Source organism: Euprymna scolopes, chromosome 21, assembly GCF_053919585.1.
Source record: "Euprymna scolopes isolate OS-2025 chromosome 21, ASM5391958v1, whole genome shotgun sequence".
Lineage (NCBI taxonomy): Eukaryota > Metazoa > Mollusca > Cephalopoda > Sepiida > Sepiolidae > Euprymna > Euprymna scolopes.
The window spans coordinates 104,271,838-104,296,584 of record NC_136502.1 but is presented as its reverse complement, the minus strand read 5'-3'; the positions used below and the strand labels follow the sequence as shown (position 1 = coordinate 104,296,584).

At 35.1% G+C, this 24,747-nt stretch overlaps 1 protein-coding gene across 1 annotated transcript in view; it reads left to right on the top strand.

The window, feature by feature from the left end:
* Positions 1-24,747, top strand: part of LOC145242650 (protocadherin gamma-C3-like) — a 115,915-nt gene that overhangs the window by 73,431 nt on the left and 17,737 nt on the right. Inside the window, exon 2 of the mRNA XM_080105772.1 lies at positions 1-472. This exon is cut by the window's left edge and continues 2,013 nt beyond it. Coding sequence (XP_079961898.1) covers positions 1-472 — 472 coding nt within the window. The remainder of the gene's footprint in view (positions 473-24,747) is intronic.

Here is a 24,747-nt window from a genome sequence, read left to right as displayed (position 1 = left end):
AGATAGCGGAACACCTTCTTTATCAGCCACAACAGCCGTGGTCCTTATGCTGACCGTCAGTAATAAGACGTCCGAAGTCCTCAGCACAGTTCGTTCTCAACCAGCCGAAAAAATACATCTATATCTGATGGTAGTATTAGTTTTAGTCGCTGTTACGTTGTCCGTTCCTCTGACTGCTGGTGTGTCTATTTGCATCATTCGTTGCAAGCAACGAAAAAATGCAGCACAAAGAGCGGCCATGAGCGGTTCTTGTAAATGTGTTAATGAACACAGCCACTATGTGTGTCCTTCAATGCAAGCAACATACTGGTCCAGCACCCCTGCTACACCGACAGCAGACCAGGACCTGTCCAGAACCAGTTCGTCTTCAAGAACCAGAAGAGGACTTTATCCCGAAGAGAATATAGGTTATCAGCAGAAAGGTTCCGCCTTTGGAATGAAAGGCCAATCGGCATCAGAGATCATATATCAGGTAAGTGTCAGTCTTATTGTCCGGATTCTGGGGGGGGGGGTGAGGATCAATCTTTTGTCAGCCTGACATTGACAGGTTACATGAATTGGAATAAATATATAGAAGACATTACCAAGTCTGCCGCAAAGAAGGTGGGCTCCCTCTACTGAGCTAGAAAAGTTTTTACACTAGCCACAATCCTATATCTCTACAGAGTCATCAGTCGTTCAAGTATGTAGAATTGTTCGTCTTTTTTTTGTTTGTTTTCTTTTTTACAAAGGAGGCACCACTTATTAAAACCCAAAGGCCACTCAAGGATAAAGGTTAATGAGTGTACGGTGGTCACTAAGACAACAATGTAGTCATCGTTAGTGGTGGAAATTGGGTAGAATTTGATTATTTAAGGGGACAGCTCAAAAAGAATTTGTTTACATTGGACTTGAAGGTGAACATGTTGTAGTCAAGTGGGCAGTTCTAGGAAAGAAGCTTTATTTATGGAATTTATGTTTAGATTTAGGCACAGATAGGGAGTGGGGGGGGAAATTGTTGACAGTGGTTGTAGATAGACGAGTGTTTTTTTTGTGTGGAAGTTTAGCAAGGAGGAGACCATAGATTGGAGCTCAGACGAGCATTTGCCATGAAAATAACGATAGAGCAGAGACAGACTCACAACATACACTCTGTAGCAAACACTTTTTAAAGAATTTGTCAAGCTGGCCTAATCGTTATCGTACTTGACTCACTGTCTTTAGGTTTTGGTTTCGATCTCAGCTCGAATATTTTTTTTATTTTTACTTACAAGAAATGAACTGTTTAGAAAAAAAATATAATACTTCAATGCACATGTCTCAGTTCTGTATGAATTAAAATATAATATTAATGCGTGTTTTATGACTGAGCAACGCCGGGCGGCCTGCTAGTATATAAGGTCACAAGCTCACAACATACACTCTGTAGGAAAGAGTTTGCATGGAAGAGAAAAGGGCATCACCTACTAGATTTTGAAGCCGGTTTTGAACTCTGTCAGGGGAGGATAGGATGCTCGGAACAACTCCTGCCCAGATGTGGCGACAGTACTCGATTTTAGAACGTGTCTGGCTCTTATACAGGTAGAGGATTGCATTGAGAGTGATATACCTTCTGGAATTGTGAGCTAGTGCAATAATCACTAGACTCTCTGACTTGACCAGGATGCAAAAAAAAGAGTCTGTAACCAATAGGTCCTGCCTTGTCTATAAAGCTTCATTGTGGCTATGTTGCATCCCTACATCTGCTTGACAAATACCTTATTGTACTCATATCCCCTTATCGTAAATACCTTCATCCAATCTAACAAACAGCGAAATCCTGTCCTTTCACTCAAGATGCTAAAATCTTTCTACTCTAATTGTTTCTTTCCTGGAACCGCTTTTGGAATTCCCTTCTCACTGTCTATTTTTCCCTGACTGCACCAATATGCAGAAATTGAAATGTAATGTGAATAAAGATCTCCCAACACAACCACCCACATAAAATGTCCTCTATATGTAACATGGCCATTACATGTTACCACATGCGTCTTAGACATGCAGCATAAAAATTTTATTTACAAAAATACAATGATACAATGAACAAAACGTGGTTAATACCCCCCCCCCCATTTTTAAACTGTGGCAGATACGTCGATTTGACAGTCGAAAAGATGAACGCTTTATTACTAACACCTCTTGTAAAAACTTCAAAAGTCAATTTGCATCTCTGACTAATCCATCGGGCTGTCATCTAATTGAAGACGGACATGGGAATTACAAAAGAAAAAAAAGAACGAATGAGAAGGGTAGATATTTTAATGCACCCCACCAGAGCGTTGTGTGACATAAGGTCGGAAAGTGGGAGGTAGGCAAGCTCCCCTAAAGGAGGAGCATTCTTGCCTCAACAAACATTCCCCAGTTAGGGCGCCTTAGGCAGCAAGCAATAAACTTACCCCACTCGAAAGCTGGGTAGCAAGATCTGGGAGGGTGGACCTCCTGGGTGATACCCAGATGGCATATCTCAGTCCAGCAGGTAATGGGCTGGTTCCCAGCCCTACACTTGTCAGGCTGAGTGTCAAGAACGGATTCTTGACACATACGTTTTACCCAGTCTCCAAGCCGCCGAAGCTGCAAGGAGACTCATCCTCAATATATAAATGTGGAGGGTAGTTATTTAATTGCCGCCCACATCGGCAATATTTGGCACAAGGCCTGGAAAGTGGGATACCCGCAGGCTTCCCTAAAGGAGGGGCACTCCTGCAATTTTAAAAATTGCCTGAGTAACCCCGTCGGCATTCCCCGGTCGGGGCACCTCAGACAGCAAGCAATAAACTTGCCCCACCGGAAAGCCCGATGGCAAGGCCTGGGAGGGTGGACCTCCTAGGTATTACCCAGGCGGTGTACCTCAGTCCAACAGGTGCTGGGCCAGTTCCCGGCTCCTCACCTGTTGGGCTGAGTGTCAAGTGACGAATCCTTGACATGTACTACCCTGTCTCCCTGCAGCCGAAGCCGCTAGGAGACACATCTCATCACAACAGTGTTAGGTTATGATTAAAAAAAATTAGAAGGATCTATTTATAGACAAGGGTGATAGGAACTGATCAATCAAATGGAAAGATGCTCTGCTATCGACCAATCAGAAACCAGAATCACTCCATAAAACATACGGAATATTTAAGAATTCTGCACAAACTTTGTTCTCCACACGAGAAGGAAATTTGTTCTTCAAGACTTCTTTGGATTCTTTTTAATATATAAGTTATGAATAGTACATAGGACTATAGCAAAGCCGGGCAGAACTGCTAGTTTAATAAAAAAGAAAGATACCGTAAAACTTTGATTTGAGTTGAAAATACTATTTAAAAATAGCACGGTTCATTAATTGCACAAGCAACAATTTAGTTTTATTAGTTGGGCCTAGGGTTATTTTTTTAATGTCCATATTATGTTTTGAATTAAAACATTCAATGGAAAAGGATATTTGTATGATTCAATTTTAATGGATTCAAATTTTTATTTGTAAAATATGGTAAAAATATTCGAAACAGACTTTTTATTCATTTTCTAGTGGTTGCCCATCCAGTTATCATTTGAGTGGTTAATTTGATTCACTTGACAGTTTGAAAATGTAAACAAATTTTGCAGATATCTAAAATATTTTTTCTCAGAAAATTATTTGTTAAAATTTTCTAGTGGTTGCCCATCCAGTTATCATTTGAGTGGTTAATTTGATTCACTTGACAGTTTGAAAATGTAAACAAATTTTGCAGATATCTAAAATATTTTTTCTCAGAAAATTATTTGTTAACATTAGCTTTTTCGTCTCTATTTCACCTTTTAGGAAAATAATGTTGATGTTAAATTATTTAATCCTTTTCATGTACTCTCTACATTATTGTCAGAATTATTTTAGATATAAATGTGATAGATTCTAGGTACTTTATGTTGCAATATTTTTGCTATAATAAAGAAGAGTATGATTACAAAATATTGGAGAGTTCTATTTATAGACAAGGATGATAAGAACTGGCTAATCAAATGGAAAGATGCTCTGCTATCGACCAACCAGAAACCAGAATCACTCCATAAAACATACTGAATATTTTAGAATTCTGCACAAACTTTGTTCTCCACACGAGAAGGAAATTTGTTCTTCAAGACTTCTTTGGATTGACTACCTAACGGAACTCTATTCTTCATCTTTGATTTTGAAATTCAAAGCTTCTGTGGATTGATATTGCCATTTTGTTTGACAACATTTCTCTTCTCTTCTAAAACTAAAATGGTTTACAACTCTCAGTTATTTACAATGTGAATTTGTTGATTACAGGCTCAATGTAGGCTGTAGACATTCTTATACAGATTTGATAACAATTTAAATCTATTTTCTTGGAAAAGTACCAGAAATTGAAAAAAATAGGACTAAAAATTCATATAAGGAAATCACAAATATTGACTATTGTTTTATGAAGAAAATTATGACAAAATTTCAATGCTAAGTTAATAATCGTCTCTTCTAAAACTAAAATGGTTTACCACTTGAAATCTGTCTCTCTCTTCCTAGCCCCTTCAAGAACTCAGTTCTTATTGTTGAGCACTTTACAGTTAAAATCAAAGTCGGTTACTTAAGCTCACATGCGAAGATCATGGTGTTAGAATCATTAGATCAGTATGGACGGACGTCTCGACATTTAAAAATAAATGTTTAAATTTCAACGATATTTCTTGCGGTTAAAGTTGACCGTGTAGGTTTGTTCCTTGCTAATGGAGTCAAAGATGGCTTCATGGCCAGGTCCGAGTCATTCAACCAGCGGTAATCGTGAAACCCTGCACTGATGATTCCTGAAAGAATAAAACACTGGTGCCTGTAGGTATTTAATAAATTACTGCCATTATCATTGATGACGAAGTTAGTCATTGGATACTGGCTACCTATGTTTGTTCCTATTTACAATGCCTCCCCACGGGACAGAGTTAGACACCAGGGTCGTTTTTTAATGTGGAGAAAAGGAACAAAAATAAAAATTGTCTCAGTCGTGAAGGATTTCTCCTCCACTGAAAGAGAACAAGAAATTGAAGTGTAGATCTGAAGAACAGATACTACACTTTGATCTTGATCCGAATGTTTGTTATTCAAAAATTAAGCATTTCATTTAATGTGTGACTATAAAGACAAATAGCCTTTAGAAAGGAGAGACGCTTACATATAGGGAGTTATGTGTATGATGTGTACTCATGTATATACACTGCCCCCCCCCAAAAAAAAAGAACATTAAAGGAAGAGGACTTTATCCCGAAGAGAATATAGGTTATCAGCAGAAAGGTTCCGCCTTTGGGATGAAAGGCCAATCGGCATCAGAGATCATATATCAGGTAAGTGTCAGTCTTATTGTCCGGATTCTGGGGGTGAGGATCAATCTTTTGTCAGCCTGACATTGACAGGTTACATGAATTGGAATAAATATATAGAAGACATTACCAAGGCTGCCGCAAAGAAGATGGGCTCCCTCTACTGAGCTAGAAAAGTTTTTTTTCTGGTCAGTTAAATAATAGAGGAGGTTGTTAATCAGTTTTAGCTGCTTTGTTGTTAATGAAATGAACAACAGGTGCTTCAAAGGGGAAACAATGAGACTCCCCCACCCCGCCCTCCAAAAAATAAAGACTAATGGTTTAAGGCCAAGGATAATTATTTTCCCTTGTCATCTCTTTTGGTTGATTTTTTTACTGACTGACTTTCTAATGCAGTAGTTCTTCATTTGGTTTGGATCAGCATGTCTGTTGATAGCAAGGTGCAGTACTGAGGTTGAACATGTAGTGCAACTTTTCCAAGATGGTACATCAATGCGTGTCGTTACCAGAAGTTTTGCTTTGTTGCCTAAGATCATGGAAGAGATTCTAAAGGACAAATAGTTACTCCAGGAGAACTGGACAGGACTGGAGAAGATCATTAAACCTGCACCAGTATCAGTCTCTGTGCACATGTGCAAAGAGAAACGAGAGAAACACTGCCAGAGCTCTACAAAATAACCTCCAGCAAGCCATTGATGTTAATGTTTCTGACCAATCAATCAAGAACAGGCCCCATGAGGTTGGCCTGAGGGCTCAACATCCTGTAGGGAGTCCTGTGCTCACTGCCAATAACCAAAGAGCTCGATTGGCATTTGTCATAGATCACCAGAATTGGCAACTACACCACTAACGTCATGTGCTCTTCGGCGATGAAAGTAGTTTTAATCTGAACACATGCAACACATGTGTTCCGGAGACGCCGTGGAGAACGTTATGCTGTCTGCAACAGTATTCAGCATTACCAGTTTCGTGGTGCGTCAGTGGTGGTCTGGAAAGGCATATCAACAGGTTAGATAATGGTGCAGTGGTATCTGGGTTCCTCCTGGTCCATAACAATGCCCGACTTCCATGTTTCTAGAGTATGCAAGCAGTTACTGACCTCCACATTCACTCAACCTTAACCCAATGGACCACTCCTGGTCTATCAGATGGACCTAAACATAACGTAGACCAGGAGTGGTCCATTGGGTTAAGGTTGAGTGAATGTGGAGGTCAGTAACTGCTTGCATACTCTGTTGTCACATTAAGAGCATGGCCCGTCGTTATCATGCATACAAGCATGTGAGGGTTACACAATCTATTGAAAATCATTTGGACTTTCTACAATGACATTTTGGCAAAATAGACCAGTTTGCTCTTTTCACTTTCATTTTTAGGATGTTTTTGATTTTCCCCCTTCTATAGAGCTAACCTGGGTGCCTGGCTTTGCCCGGTGTTTGGAGGTGTGTGTTGAGCAAAAAAAAAAAAGAAAAAAAAAAAAAAATTGTAAGTAGGCAGGCAGGCTCGAACCCGTACCATGAAGGAAGAAAATAATGTGGAAAAAAAAAAAAAACGTGACGTCTTTGCCATTGCGACCTTCGCCAAACCAGAAGTGGTGAAGGTTTAAATTAAGGCTAGTCAATCGAAAAGGGGAGACGATTTTCGAAAATATTGGCGAAAAAAGCGACCCCTCCTTGTAGAAAAGTGCCCAGTTGAGGGTGAAGGAATTAATGCTTTTAGCCAATTTTTCGATATTTGTTGTCTGAAGGGTCGAGCTTCAAAACGATACCAATCTTGTGAAAATCTGTCGCCTCTGTCGAAAGTTTTAAGCATACATACATACATACATACATTTAAACAGACAGGTGAGATTTATATTATAGACTAGCGGGTGGTACCCGGCGTTGCCCGGGTGTTTGGAAGTGTTTGTGTAAAAAAAAAAAACTGTTAAAAGAAAGAAAAAGTTTTAGTAGGAAGGTAGGATTGAACCCCGAAGCCTTGACGCGAAGGTGAAAACGAAAGGGGAAAAAAGCCAGCCACCTAACCATCTCGGCCACGAGGGAGAGGAACTGATAAGGGCGTTATATGAAGGTTTATGAAGCAAAATAAACAGGTGCGAGAAAGTGGTGTGGTGTCTGATCTAGTTTTGCGCTGCAAATCAGATCATTCGCTTTCGCTTTTCGAAGACGAGGCGAGCTGATAAAATTCGGGCTAATTAAATGCACACGCGATCCCCGTTGTTAAGTCGTAGTTATTATGATTTAGACGCAATATAAAAAGTATGAGCGAGCCTACCCAGAAGGCAGAGGAAAAAAACTTTTTGCGGACATACACGAAAACGCACACACACACACACACATTTTCGCTTTTATATATATAGAAGAAGATAACCATGTTTATTTCTATCAAATTATGTGACGTCATTGTGTTATTAATACCTCACTTATTATCAGGAAGGATATTTAAGATCAATGCTCCCCCACTCCGTTTAGATCTGATGTGTATTCTTAGAATTTATTTTTTTATCAGGATGTATCTATATATCTATAAAAGTGAGAATGTATATGCGTGAGGACAATTCTCAATCTATATACACAACAAACTTTTGATCTATAAACTTGAAATTTGGCATATAGGGTATTCGGACATGTGGAAAACTTTTTAATCGGTTTTCATCCAGAAAAGGGGATCAACATTGAAAATAATTGGTATGTGTGTGAGGGGACGGGGCATTGTATTTTTATCTGTTTGCTAACTGTTTCACGAATGCACATCCATATATCGTTCACATAACCAATTCCTTATGTTAAGAATAAGTAGGTTTGAAAACACTTTTTAAAGTTCGTCTCAGGCTCGCCTAATGGTTATCGTACTTGACTCACTGTCTTTAGGTTTTGGTTTCGATCTCAACTCAAGTATTTTTTTTTCTACTTACAAGAAGTCAACTGTTTAGAAAAAAACATAATACTCACATGCACATGTCTCAGTTATTAAAATGTGATATTTACGTGTATTTTATTACTGGGCAACACCGAGCGGCCTGCAAGTATATAAGAATATTGTTAGATGGTTAAGAAGGATATAAAGGTTCTTTAAGATTAGGCCTATCAAAATGTGTAAGACTTAACAAGTATGGTGGATCTTAAATATAATAATAGCAATTATAGACAAGACAAAGTCATATGTTGGTATGCATAGATTTATTTGGCAATGTAATAAGGAGACACAGTAATTGAGGAAGGTGTTATCTGCACATTATACCTAGGTATTTCAAAGCCTAACGCTTCACATCAGAAGAGTAGCTAGAGGGCTAGGCTGCAAACATGATGCATTAAGTTTTGAAATACCTCGGTATAAAGAGCATATAACACCCTTCCCAGTTACTGTGTCTCCTTATTACATCGACAAATAAATCTATATAAAAATAAAAACTATATATATATATATATATATATATATAATTAGTTATAGCTTTTGGAAAAAAGGATTCCAGCAGAGGAAAAATCCGAATATAAGAGCATATTATTGATGTTTTATTTGCAGAAAGTTTAGATGAGATAAGTCATCGGTACTGTCGGTCTCAAACCTGATAATTAGGGACCGTTTTAGATACCCATATCATCAGGTTTTAAACCGACAGTACCAATGACTTATCTCATCTAAACTTTCTATAAATAAAACATGAATATATATATATATATATATATATATATATATATATATATATATATACTCGGGTTTTTTTATATTCAAAAGTAATGGACTAATGAATTCAACGAGGTTGTTAGATAGTGCTCAATAAAAAGAGCTGATAATACTTGTTTATTGTTATATAAACATGCTCACATCCCGCTGCTACAAATAGGCACTTGTTTCAATCAAACAACAGATATCATCAGGCAGCGACTTGACTCATTGAACTTTTGAATAGTCAAGTCGCTGCCTGATGATATCTGTTGTTTGATTGAAACAAGTGGCTATTTGTAGCAGCGGGGTGTGAGCATGTTTATACAACAATAAACAAGTATATATATATATATATATATATATATATATTAGTGATGGGATGATGCCAATATTTTTCCAGATTCCGATACAATGACCGATTCTGTACTAAATTAACAATTCCGATTCTTTATAAATCACTAAATATTTAACTATAGAGATGTCCCCAAACACATATGTAGATATTTTTGCAAACGTACGAAGGCAGTTGTGAGGGGATTGAGCTTAAGATTGTAGTTTTACTGGTAGTTTAAAATAAACATTTATTGTTTTATTATTACTACCAGCAGTGGAAGAGGTTGTTTTAACAAAATCAAAAAACAAAACAAAAAAAAAAAATACCATTAAAGGAATCGTTTTTGTCATCAGAAAAGTCGAACAAATTTTCCCGATTCTAATGTTCCAATTTTTCAGATTCTGGATTCCAAATAACTGCCAGTCCTGGATATGACATAAAACTATATCCGATAGTGAGGGCCCACCTTGCGGGCCTTGGGGAGTGTGGAGCCACCCTTTAATTGCCATTGCTCCCAGGTCCACTCTGACCCGGAGTGGTAGTACCTGTTAGGGTCCCAACTATGGGTTAAATAGAATCTGACTTAAAAAAAAATATACTCCATTAAAAATAATTCCTCAAAATAACTAGATTCGGCATTAAATAACCTGAAAAAGGGTTGATATGCCGTAAAACAAAAACAACCAACAAACCAACCAAATAACTGCCCTAACACTAATATATATATATATATATATATATATATATATATATATATATATATGACTACTTCATCTAATCACATTAATAAATGAAGATATACTTTTATGCGTAAATTTTCAGTATTTACTTCAACAGTGCTCAATACATAGGTAGAGCTAGATAGTAAGTTATGAAAATATATATGGCAATGAGATTATACAAAATAAGCCTGACGAATTCTCACGAGAATGAAACGCAGAATATTTTGTGTAGCTTAATTGCTATATACATGTTCATAACTTACTAATATATATATATATATATATGTATATATATATATATATATGCACACACATATAAATGTATGTAGGTTTATTACCAGCTCTGTCTTCGTGACATTGAATACATTTGCTAGTCACTAATCTTTTGAATTGGTTCAGCAGATTCTCTTGACACCCCTACATTTTGAATAAGAGAGAGACAGAGAAATATCTGTGCGTTGTGTGCATGATGCGAGATCACTTGAGCAAATATCTGATGGTGATCTTATTGCCCGAACAGCAACCGTGACATTACTAAGTTGATGTCTCCCTTGTCAACCTGAACAATACTTCTTGCGTGTGAATCCGCGTGTATCAAAAAGCAAATTAGCACGCAGTTGCCTGTGACAATGAATGTAAACCTCACTTAACGAGTTCAATCTCCAGTCACTGTCACAGATGTCACTTTCATTCGGAAATGTTATAAATTCTTCAGCACCGTTTTCTAGACAGCCATTTTGATTGGCAGATCTTAAAAAAAAAAACAAAAAAAAAAAAACAAAAAAAAAAACACACACACACACACACACACACAATAGAAAAATGGTAATCGGTGCAATAAGTGCGTTCCTATCTTTTGGTATTCTTCAATTCAAAGATATACGTCAATCAGTAAAAGAAAGCAACAACAGAAATTTGTTAAAAAAATTTCTTATATATATATATATATATATATATATATATATATATATATATATATATATATACTAGTAGATGTCCTCGACGTTGCCTACATATAAAAAAACTGGAAGATTCATATTATTTCGTCTACTTGAGACTATTTATCTGAATTTTTGAGATGAGGATTAATATGTATTCTTGAATTGTTCGGACTACTGTTTTCATCTTGATTACTATTTTCACAACGTTTCAGCCGATGTAACCTTCGACCTTCTTCAGGTGTATCTTGTCAGGCTCAGGAATCTTTCTTTTGAATTTGAGAATCTGTATGAAATTTAGTGGTGCCGTGGATTAAGTACTTGGCAAAATTCAGTTGTTAGTTACTTTCTTCTGGAGGTTGATGGTTCAATCCTCAGTGTGGGAAACACTCAAAATACAATAAAATTGCACATTACTCAGGACTGGTGGAATGTGAGCATGCTACACTCCCCATCTCCCCATGGATTACAGCAAGTATGAGTTTATTAACATTTCTATGAAAATAGTGCCCATTGTATTTTAAATATTAAACTGACCCAAATGAGATAAAATTAATAAGTATAAATAAATATTCAGAAATAATATTGTGCTACATAGTTCAATACGAATAATATCACATTTTAAGAGACATTCTTTAATTTACTCCTTCATTTCAGCACCTCTTAGCAGACAATGTTGTTCTTTTTTTTAGCCCTGTTTCTTTCGAATGTTCTCTTATTTTACTTAATATTTCACTGATTTCTTTCTTCAGTGAAGAACCACTGCACGTCGAAATTAATACCAGTTCCTTTCTCACGCCATTACAATAATGATCATACGCTATTAGAATATTTAAAAACAAAACTACGTCAAAGGGAAGTCACTCTCGTATTCTTGTCCAGGTTTGCCGGATTGCCGTTTTAAAAAGCCATATTTTACAAGTTTGCGTTTTTGGAAGCTGTTCGGCCTTCAAAAATTTGGCCTTCAAAAAAATTGTATTTGGCTTTTTTGAAGTGTAACGTACGGACTAACTAAGGATGAAGCAAGCACAATATTACATAGATAGATCAAAAAGAAGGAGACTTACGTTCTTACTAGGAGCTTCTCTTACTTTCACTCATTACACTTTGATTTCATTTATTTAGAAACATTATTTGTGTGCACTGGAACCAAACGCATTTTTATTGGCAACTTTTACATTAGAATTCAAATTTATTTTCTGGTCTGGCGTGGGAGTTTTTAATTAAAAGGTTGAGATAAATTTTTTTTTGAAAGTCAAGGGAAACGAGTCAGATACGCAAAAAGTTGTTTCATATTTTTTTTATATATAGGAATTAAAAACAAAACAAAATAAAATAAAATTTTCAATTTTTTTCAGTTTTATATCATTTTTATCTTTATTAATAACAAGCTATGACCATAAAGATTTGATCGATTTTATTTATAACCATGTGTGATAAGTAGCACTAGGACAACAGCATATTCTTTTCATTATTTTGACTCTCGAGTGTGTATTTGTTGATATCTTATATGCTTTTATAGAGAGTGATGTGGGTTTTAGTTGATTAACTGTGCCTAACTGTGTCGGATATATACTGGAGAGTCAAAACAACAAAAATAATATGCTGTTGTCATAGCCCTAGTGATAATAACTAACCAATCAGATGGCAGAACAGCTTTATAAAATAGACTTGTTTAATTCTTCAGTGGTCTCTTTCAATCTCAAAACGAAAAGACCACTACATTCGTGCAGATCATGACTGGATTAATGCCACCATTTTTTTGCCTGGAACTACATTTTTCGATTTCAAGAATCACTTTACACTTAGAAAGGGCATTTTGCTAATGTTGGCATTTTTGGTAACCAACAAATTGACGTGTCAATTCCAAATAAACCATCAGATATTTCTGATATTCTTGGACAATGGTTCATATAAGAATTAAAATTTTTTAACGCTAAACAGAAAAAAGAAGAATTTAATGCAATATTTTTTTAAAGCAATTATTATCTTAGTTTATTAATATTCTATTGATTTTTATATATTAATATCACCTATGGTTATAAAAACATGGCAATACATATGCGTGTGTTTTTACATAGGCATTACTACTTATGAAGGCTAGAGGCCACTCGAGGATAAGGGTTAAAGAGTGTTACAGTAGTCGATTGGACAATATAGTAATTGTTAGTAATAGAAATTTGGTAAATTTGTTAATTTCAGTGGAACGGCTCATCAAGAACTTGTTTACGCTGGACTTGAAGACAACCATATTGTAGTCAGCTGAAAAGCAAGCAAACGGAAGAAAGTCCACAGGCGTGCAGTTCTAAGAAAGAAACTTTGTTCATGGAATCTATGAAAGAGTAGGGGAAATTATTGATAGTGTTTTCAGCTAGACGAGTGTTTCTTGTGAAAGTTTGGCGAGACGAGCACTTGGCATAAAAATAACAATAAAACAGAAACGGACTCGCAACATCTCTTCTGTGAAAAAGAGGTTGCAGGGAAAAGAAAAGGGCATCCCCTACTAGGCTACGAAGTCTATTTTGAACTCTATCAAGGCAGGATAAGTGTGTTTGTGTGTGTGTGGACATGACCAGCTGTGTGTGTGTGGTCATATCTAAAGGTCAAGAAAATATTAATAAAATAAGTTTTTTCCAAAGTTAACTTCATACACGGAACTTCCCATTTCCTGTCCTTGTCATCAGCATATCATCTGGAAACGCAACACAATGTTCCCTTCTCTATTGTTTAGCCAGTACCCCTCTCCCACAATTCTTCAACCTCCCTCTCCACATTCTTTAATCTGCATCCTTCCCCAACTTTTGTAGCCTGTACTCTCCTCCCCGGACTCTTTAACCTACACTCCCTCTTCCAATTCTATAACCTGTACCCTTCTCCTCCACTTCTTTAACCTGCACTCTCCTACCTCAATTCTATAACCTGCATCCACCCCCCCCCCCCAATTCTTTAATCTGCACCCTGCTTTCAATTCTATAAACTGTACTTTCCTACTCCAATTCTTAACCTTCACCAATTCTTTAACCAGCACCCCTCCTCCCTCAATTCTTTAATCTACATCCCTCTTCCAATTCTATAACCTGTACCCTCCTCCTCCAATCCTTTAACCTGCAGCCACTTCCCCAATTCTTTAACCTGCACACGCCTCCTTCCCAATTGATCTTCGATTTTTACTATTTGCAATCGGTGGTCCATTTTAACATTTCCAGTTGAAGACGAATTCATCCTGTTTTAAAAAAGAACCATTGAGATGCTAATTCAGTTGACCATTCTTTGGTATGGAGTCAGCGGCATGCGGAAGAAAGAGACTGATGGTGAATGCTCGGGATGGATCAATGAAGCAGAGTGATGCAGCTGATGAGGAAGTGGAATCGGTCAAAAACTAGCAAAAAAAAAAAAAAAAAGGTGCAAGGGTGGAGCAAAAGGTGTTTGGCGTGTGGTTGACCGAAAAGGTGAAAATAGCTTGCAGAGTCAACGGCATGGCACCATGAAAAATGGTAGAATGAATTGCGAATGTGGATAAAAAGAAAAGAGAAAAGCAACTTGGTTGGAGCAAATGGTAAAAGGATGATGGATCCGAGTCGGTCATGGCTTGTCTTCGGGTGAGGGAACTTAATGAAGGAATTTGCTTGTCTGTGTTTGGAGCTAAGAAAAGTGCAAGAAACAATGAAATCTAAAAATAAGTAGAAGTAGACCTCACTTGGAATCAACGTATTAATCAACCCATGCTCAACCTAACACGCATATCTCTCTTATATATTTATATATACATTAGTGATGAGACGATTCCAAAATTTTTCCTGATTCCGATCCAATTACAGATTCCGTTCTAAAATCTTTGATTTCGATACAATTCCAGGTTCCAATTCCGATTCTTTTAAAATTTATTAATAGTTAATCAGAGATATTTTGTTTTTTTGGAAACTTTCAAATTATTACATAAATCCCTGAGTAATCTCCACGTATATTTTTTTCTCAAATATTTTCCTGGTAATTGATTGAAAATTGTAAGACAACAAAAGATATGTACAAGAATCTTGTCTTTGGTAACATTTATTTGATGGGGATTTGCTTATCATTTCTTTTCTTTTACTGTTAATTACAGCAATAAATGTCTCAATCCAATTCTTCATTTTGGGGTACGCGTATAAGTTTAAATGTAGATATAATTCTCTTTTTAATTAAGAAAATATTCAGAATGCTTTTTCTTTATGTATCTCATCCAAGGTTTTGATGAACTCAACAGAGATTTTCATCTATATTTTTCACTTGCGGCCAAAGAGAATTGCTATAAAACTTTAATTATTCCAGAAGAAGCCGGTAACAGACACCGCCGATGTACAGCTGGCACCAACGAAATTTAAAACCTCCGTCCAAAGCATTTACAACTTTTTTAATAATCAAGTGAACTCTCTCGGATGGAGGCATATACGGATTTAGAGAATAGATGCAAAAAAGTTTACAAAGGTATTAGGCAAGTTATATCTCAATAAATGACCAATAAATAAAATTAATTAAACTATATGAATCGATGTTAAATCTGTAAATGAGATTTATAACCCATTCCGTGGCTCTTCTCAGTCTTGTTTTCTAAATGAACAACTTCTAATAAAAAAAACAAAACAATTTGTGCTTCTTTCATTTTTTATTGTCCAAACAAAATTAAAAGAATTGGTTTGGAATTGAAAATTACGCTATAATTTTTCTGATTCCGATTTCGATACCGCCAAAAGTTCTGATTTTTCTGATTCCCGATCGCGATTCTGATTAATCTTCCCAACCCTGATATATAGTCATCCACATGCAGTAGGGTTTCGTTGTATCACAACTCATCAGTGTGGCTAGACTAGCACCTTTTCCTATCCGGAGATTGAACCTACAACCATCATGTTGATAGTCGACAGTTCTGCTGGGATCGGTGCTCGCAAATGCCCTCAACAAATGTGGATTTTAAATAAACACTCACCCACCGCTTTTACAGAGCTCGAGATGCTTGTTTATTTACAAAGAAACAAACAGCGAGCTTCACTTTATAACCAATTAAGTAGCGGGTGAAATACATTTATGACAGGTGAGGGGGCTTTAAATATGTAGTCATCCATATACAGTACTGTTTCGTTGTATCACAACTCATCAGTGTGGTTATATTAGTGTTGGGACGATTAATCGGAATCGGAATCCAAAAAATTGGAATTTTTCAAGGTATCGGAATCGGTATCAGAATCGGAAAAATTTGTACCTATTTTCCGATTCCCAAAACGATTCTTTTGCTTGTCTTTCTTTTTTTTTCAATTTGATTTTGTTGAAAATACAATCTTCCACTGCTGGTAGTAATGATAATAATATTGATAAATAGTTATTTATTTCAAGCTACCAGTAAAACTAAATCGATAGATCATCCCCACCAAGCGTATTTGTACGCTTGGGAAAATTTCTGCACTTTTAACATGTGTTCTTACGGTAATCGAGGAAAAATAACAACTTATTGATTTCGATACAATTCCAGTTTCCAATTCCGATTCTTTTAAAATTTATTAATAGTTAATCAGAGATATTTTGTTTTTTTGGAAACTTTCAAATTATTACATAAATCCCTGAGTAATTTCCACGTATATTTTTTTCTCAAATATTTTCCTGGTAATTGATTGAAAATTGTAAGACAACAAAAGATATGTACAAGAATCTTGTCTTTGGTAACATTTATTTGTTGAGGATTTGCTTATCATTTCTTTTCTTTTACTATTAATTACAGCAATAAATGTCTCAATCCAATTCTTCGTTTTGGGGTACGCGTATAAGTTTAAATGTAGATATAATTCTCTTTTTAATTAAGAAATTAGAGATTTATAAAAAAATCGGTATCCGTAATTTTATTGGAATCAGGAAAAATATTTGAATCATCACATCACTTTATATATATATATATATATATATATATATATATATATATATATATATACAGTGACGTAGCAAAGGTGGAGTGGGGTGGAGTGGGGTGGGGGTCTGCCCCGGGCGGCACGTTCAAGGGGGCAGCATTTTGAAAAGGTAAAAAAAAATAAAAATAAATGAAAGCGAACAAAAATTTGAAATTTTGTGCCGAAAAGGTTGTAAAACATCTGGACTTTTAGAGATATCGGAATCAGAAAAATGTGTCCCTATTTTATGAACGGCACACGTCAGAGACGGCATTTTGAGAGGTTAAAAATAGAAAATAAAATAAAAGCTAACAAAATATAGGAATTTTTTACCGAAAAGCTTATAAAAACTCAGGACAATTGGAGGTATCGGAATCAGAAAAAGGTGTCCCTATTTTACGAGCGACCCATGTCAGGGGGCGGCATTTTGAGGGGGTAAAAATAGAAAATAGAAAAATAAAAAATCAATAAAAGCTAACAAAATATCTTAAATTTTATCCGCAAAAGTTTTTTAAAAATTGGAACTTTTGGAGATATTGGAATCGGAAAAATGTATCTCTATTGTATGAGCGGCACATGTCAGGAGGCGGCATTTTTGAGAGGTTAAAATAGAAAATAGAAAAAATGAATAAAAATAAATAAAGGCTAACAAAAAATTTGAAATTTTATACCGAAAAGATTGAAAAAATTGGAACTTTTCGAGGTATCGGAATCAGAAAAATGTGTCCCTATTTTAGGAGCGGCCCATGTCAGGCGTGGCATTTTGAGAGGGTAAAAATAGAAAAATATATAAAAATGAATAAATGCTAACAAAATATCTTAAATTTTATATCGAAAAGTTTTTAAAAAATCGGAACTTTTGGAGATATTGGAGTCGGAAAAATGTGTCTCTATTGTACGAACGGCACATACACAAATTGGAGACTTCTTTGGACCCTGTCCAAAAGGGAGAGACTAATGAAAAATACACTTACCCAGATGTGGCAACAATACTCCATGCATGGGCGAACGGTAGTGGTGTAGAAATATAGGATACTAACAAGTGTGAACAGGTTTCTAGCATGGTAAAGGGAGTCCACCTTCATTGCAGCAGATTTGGCAAGGTCTTCTATATATTTATTCTAAATTATGAAATTATAAAATGAAGTAATCTGGATTTTTTTCCTCCTGTATGTATTGTTTCAATAGGGAAATAAACGAAAACTTTCTTACACTGTATTTTGCGAAACGACTAATACATAGAAATATAAGCTTGATATGGGTATCTAAAGCGGTCCTAAGTATCAGGATTGAAACTGACGGTACCAATGACTTATCTAAAACTTTCTGTAAACAAAATATGAATAATATGCTCTTATTTTTGGATTTTCCTTATAATTGAGCACTCTGCTGGATTTCTTCCCCCCTCCCCCCCAAAAAAAACTAATTATATATATATATATATATATATATATATATATATATATATATATATATATATATATGATTGTTGAGCTGGATTAAATCCGACGATATGAAATAAAATGGAGGTGGAAGGACCTGGATACTCAACGTTTCGCCCGATTTATGCGGGCTTCTTCAAGAGGGATGGTCATTGACGAGAGAGTCGGAGGATTGGGGCTATATATAATGATGGGGAAGAGCAACGTGTTTCCTTATGTAAATTGGATATATATATACATATTATGAGAGAAAAAATAAATTAGAGTAAATTAGTGTAGTGGATTACGTCTAAAAGTTAAAATATCGTAGAGATTAAAAAAAAAATGTGTTTGGAAATATAGCGGTGATAGATTAAATAAATAAAATGACACGAGATTACGAAGGAATTTTTTTTTTTTTTTCACTACACTAATTTACTCTAATTTATTTTTTCTCTCATAATATGTATATATATGTATATATATATCTAATTTACATAAGGAAACACGTTGCTCTCCCCCATCATTATATATAGCCCCAATCCTCCGACTCTCTCGTCAATGACCATCCCTCTTGAAGAAGCCCGCATAAATCGGGCGAAACGTTGAATATCCAGGTCCTTACACCTCCATTTTATTTCATATATATATATATATATATATATATATATATATGACTCCCCCACACACGCACACAAACTCTGCATCTTATATTCATCAGATTTGCCATGATGTCTGAGCAGCTGGAAGAAACAGACTAAAGTCAAAATTCCGGACGTCACATTTCCCATGCCAGTAAAAGGAAGGGAATCTCATTTCTTGTGACTTGCAGCAATATTTATAGCTCAACTAGTCTGACAGAAGGATCTGGCATTGCCCGGCAAAAAGCAAACAGTAAAAGTAAAATGTCCAAGAAAATCTCATAAAGTTGTTTGTTTGGAAATGGCAATACATAAATCTTGACTAAAGTTTGAAACCTGTTCTTGTATTATGCAGTCGTGCCTAGAGCCAACCTAAGAATAAAATGCTTTACGAAAAAAAACAAAAAAACAACTGACGGTAAACAACCTTGGAACAGTTTTTCCATACATACGAGGCGCCTTCAATAAGTTTCAAGAAGTTTTTGTACAGGCATTTAAAATTGTCGTTGACTCTTGAAAATTCAATATGTTATTGCTATACATATTATGAGATGACTGATCAATTTTTATGATTTAAGGTTCAAAGGAACAGCTACAACAGGAATTGGAATACATGTTACTAAAACCTGATTGTCACTACTGGTAAATTTCTAAAATGCAATTTTGGACGTGAGGACACTTTAGAAGAACGATATGCAATAAATTCTGTTTTAAACTTGGAAAAAAAGCCTTAGAAACGTATGGAATGCTTCAGACTGCGTTTTGGTCCATCGTGCATGAATTGAGCATCAGATTTTGAGTGGCATAAGAGATTCACAGGGAGTCTGTAAGGGATGATGAGAGGTGTGGGATGAGTAAGGAAGGTAGAACACCAAAGTTGATTGCCCAAATAAAGAATTTCATAGATAAGGACTGTCGTGTGTCTATAGAGACAATAAGTGCACAGTTTGATGTCAGTGTGGGAACTGTACACACAATTATTCATGAGGAACTAGAGATGCAGAAGATTTGCACAATGTTTGTCCCAAGGATGCCCCATCCTTATCACAGACTATTTGACCAAGATGGGCATCAAAGCAGTTCATCACCCTTTCTATAGTCCAGATCTTGCTCCCTGTGACATTTGGTTATTCCCTAAGCTCAAGGAAAACTTTAAAGGCTGTCATTATGAGACAATTGAGGAGATGAAAGAGGCTGAGACAAGGGTCATTGACACGCTCACACAAGAGGCCTTCCAAGGGGCCTTCCAGAAGTTGTTGAAACAGTATAACAGGTGCATTGCAGCCGGAGGAGATTATTTCAAAGGGGACTAGAGTTTCATGTGTGTATTATCAATAAAGTGCCCATATGGAAAAAATCTGGAAACTTATTGAAGGCACTTCGTACATAGAGTTTGGTTTTACAGCATATCGATCTGTTTCTGGTTATTAAATGCCAAATCCAATGATTTTGGTAAAAATGTTTTATGCTTCAAGTTCTTTATATCTTCCAATATATTTTTGTTGTGTTTGGTTTGACTGTTTTGTTTTACGGCATATCAACCCTTTATATCTTCAAATATTTATTTATAGTGTTTGGTTGTTTTGTTTTACGGCATATCAACCCTTTATATCTTCAAATATTTATTTATGGTGTTTGGTTGTTTTGTAGAAGAAAATTGGTTTGGTTGTTGTTTTACGGCATATCAACCCTTTTCTGCTTATTAAAGCCGATTATTTTGGTAAAATTGGTCATTATGCTTCGAGTTCTTTACATCTTGAAATATTTATTGATAGTTTTTCGTTTCTTTTTCTTTTTCTAGGGCAAAATTGTTGTTTTTGGCTTTGTAAAATATTACTGAGTTCTGCAAAGAGAGTAAAAACAATACATTATTTAATTGGAATTCATTATCGAGATGAGTATCATTTATTAATCCTATTCATTGTGGACTGTTATCCTCATCTTTTTCTTTGGGGCCGTGGCGCAGTTAATAGAGACATTGAATCTCTACAGTTCCAGGTGAGAATTCTCTGAAAATAGCGGTTTCAATCCTACCCAAAGCCGGCCAGAGCTTTACTTGGCCAAAAAACGTGGTGAGGCGACAACAACTATGGAAGGCAGTAATTGCAGTGGATGCAGTTAGGAGATTCGGAGTTCCAATCCCATTGCAGTTACCACCTCACGAAGGCCAGGAGAATAGTTGGCTGAAATGTTGTGAAACAACATCTAAGACAAAATGAGGATACTAGTCCGCGATACATAAAATTAATAGCATCAATGTTTGATGCGTTTTAGGTCAGGAAGCTGGCATCTTCAGACAGCCTGATCTAATAGCAGCAGCTTACAGGAGGAGCAAACTTCTTTTATCTATAGAAGCTTTATAATTCGCTTATTTTTTGTGTCAGTGCGATTTAGGAGTTGCCCTAAAAGACCTAAACACGGAATAAAACAGTTCATATCCTTAAATATAAGGTAATATCAGTAATCACTTATTTTCGAAATTATATAGCACACTATTTTGAGATGTCTGTACCTAGAGGATAGTGATTCAAAGAAATTTCACTACTTATGCAAGAAGGATCAATAAGATGTTTCTGCACACAAAAAAAAGAAATGTCAAATCCAGAACTTCCTAGGAAATTTCTATTTATATATAAAAGGCACTTTGCATGTGTGTGTGTGTGCGTGTGTGTGTGTGTGTGTGTGTGTGTGTGTGTGTGTGTGTGTGTGTGTGCGAGTTAGTTCCCTATGGACTCTGAAACGTCTGGGCGTATTTTTTTTTAAATTTCACTTTATGTGTCTGGGAGTGTTCATAGATAGGTTTTGTATCGGAATGCCTCTGATAAGTATCTATAATCGAAAAAAAATCTGATAACAGAAGAAACAGTCAAATTTGGACCAAAATTAACACTATTATACAGAATAATATCACAAGTGCATTTGAGAAGTTTTACCACAGAACAAGTAAAAGGCATCAGCATATAAAATCAACAGTAGGTTCTGTGATAAGACATGAGCACATTTGAAATCAATGTTTCTGTTTACAGCATAACTGAACCATGATAGTTGAGTTTTCCATCTTAAGCCTTAATTCAAGCCATTATATATAAAAATAACTTTATAAAATCAACAGTAGGTTCTCTACACTGGACTAAGTCACTGTGCAGAGGCATGTGAAACTTCCTCTTGGTGCACTCACTGTGGTGGGTCCCCGACTAGAGCAGGAAATTGATCAGTTTGATTGACAAATGGTTGATTTCACTGATTTTGATGACAATAAAAGTATCGTAAATGTGGAAAATTCCTTGATCGTTATTCAATCCCGGGCAACATTGGCTTTCCGTTTTAGTGGTCTATAAAAGCATCAGAGAAGAGAGAAAGAAATATGTCTCTAATGCCACTCAAATCTATGACGACCAACATTGCTTATTCTTTCTTCTCTAAAAACTACAATGCTACGCTACGCTGAATGAACACCCAAGCATCAGCATCACCAACAATTACAAGGTGGCATGAATATCACCAAGATAGGGCTGCTTGTTGTCTTTTGATTTTTTTTTCACAAGGAAGTAATCGTTTATTAAAGCCTGAAGGTTAATCAGTGCCATGTTGTCAATGAGACAATATTGTAATGATTGGCAGTACTGGAAATTCGGTAGAATTTGATTATTTAAGAAGACGGTTCAACAAGAACTTGTTTACATTGTACTTGAAAGCAGCCATATTGCAGTCAGCTGGGAAGCAGCAATGAGGTATTGCGTTTTACAGACGGCAGTTATTGGAAAGAAACTTTGCTCATGGAATTCTTGTTTAGTTTTAGGTACAGATAGAGAGTAGGAGAAATTGTTGATAGTGGTTGTAGCTAGACAAGTGCTTGCTGCAAATGTTTTGCATGGGGGGGCGGTTGGCCATATATTGAAGCTCAGTCGAGTACGTATCATGAAAATAACAATAGAGCAGAGAAAGAGTAGCAACGTCTCTTCTGTTGAAAAAGAGGAATAAGGAAAGGAAAAACAGTTTTGTATAAAAGAAATTTATCATAATTTCTATGAAACCGGATCCAAACTTTCGACAACATATTATTAATCGACTTGTTACATTAGCCATAGTCAAACTCGAGAATAGCTTAAAAAGCGAAAATTAAACAAAATACGGGTAGAACATTATATTTTTTTTCACACTTTGTGATATTTATTGAATGTGTTTCTTCTATCAGTTTCTTGTTTGATTTTCGATTTTTGAGCGATTATCGAGGCTCGATAGATCACTATTTTGTTTTTACGTTCTGACTAAAGATCCTTTACATTACCTTCATTTTTAACTAAATAAAAAAAAGCACTTTAAAATTAGTTGAAACACAAGAAAAACTTTTTCAGGTAGATGAGTAACTTAACTCTGTTGCGTCTGCCTGGATGTCTTCAAGTCCAACGTAAACAAATTCCTGATGAACCGCCCCCTTAAGCAGACACTTTAAATATCCACTCTAACGTACTGTACTTACAATAACCCTTATCCCTGAGTGGCTTCCGGGCCTTGATAAGTGGTGACCACCTTGTAAAAAAAACAAAAAAACTTGCCTTCATTTATTTGTTGCGTATTTATTTTTCGGTTATAGTCAGCTAACGTACTTGCTAACTTTCGACGTAGTGCTACCGGAAGCAGTGACAAGGCAAATCAGTTCCTTCACTTTTATTGTTCTTCAGTATTTTTTTTTTTTTTTTTTTTTGTGAAGCGATTTATCGAAATAAAATATCAGAAAATGAAATTATTGAAAAATATACAATAAAAATTAACAAAAATTATAAAAAGATAAAAATAACAAAATTAGTCTTCATTTGCACTTTTAATAACAAAATTAAAAAAAAAATGTTCTTATTTTATTTGAAATTTCAGAATATGTTTATGAAAATATAAAAATAAATGTTTTTGTCAGGGTGGGAGTTCCGTTACGCACCTCTGGTGTTAATTTCGTGTAGCCAACGCACCGTTCCGGTATTTCAAAATATAACGCACAGATCTTTACTAACTCACTTTTCGTTCTCCAAGTTTACAACATGGCAAGAAAGAAGAAGAAGAAGAAGAAGAAGAAGAAGATAGTGAGGATGGAGTCTGACTCCGAAATAGATTTAAATTATAAATTCCAAACAAAGTAAAATATTTGTTTATTATCGTAATAGTGCGTTGTAATTTGGCTTTCAAGCGCATCTGACGCATGTTTTATTTTATTCAAAAGTTTTTGATTTGAATTTATATAATAAATACATGTTTATGAAAGAATAAAAAAATAAAATTATTGAAATCAAATTAACAAAATTTTAAATATCATAAAAACGTATCCAATACATAATATACCCAAAATAGTCTTAAAACATTTTTAAAAGTCTTCCAATAATTCTTTAAATAAAAGAAAAAAAGAAGAGCGCAAAAAATAATTTCAATAATTTAAACAAAAAATAATTTCAATAATTAAACAAAAAATAATTTCCAAAATTAAAGAAAAAATAATTTCAATAATTAAAAAAAAACAATTTCAATAATTAAACAAAAAATAATTTCAACAATTAAACAAAAAATAATTTCAACAATTAAACAAAAAATAATTTCAATAATTAAACAAAAAATAATTTCAATAATTAAACAAAAAATAATTTCAATAATTAAACAAAAAATAATTTCAATAATTAAACAAAAAATAATTTCGATAATTAAACAAAAAATAATTTCAATAATTAAACAAAAAATAATTTCAATAATTAAACAAAAATAATTTCAATAATTAAACAAAAAATAATTTCGATAATTAAACAAAAATAATTTCAATAAT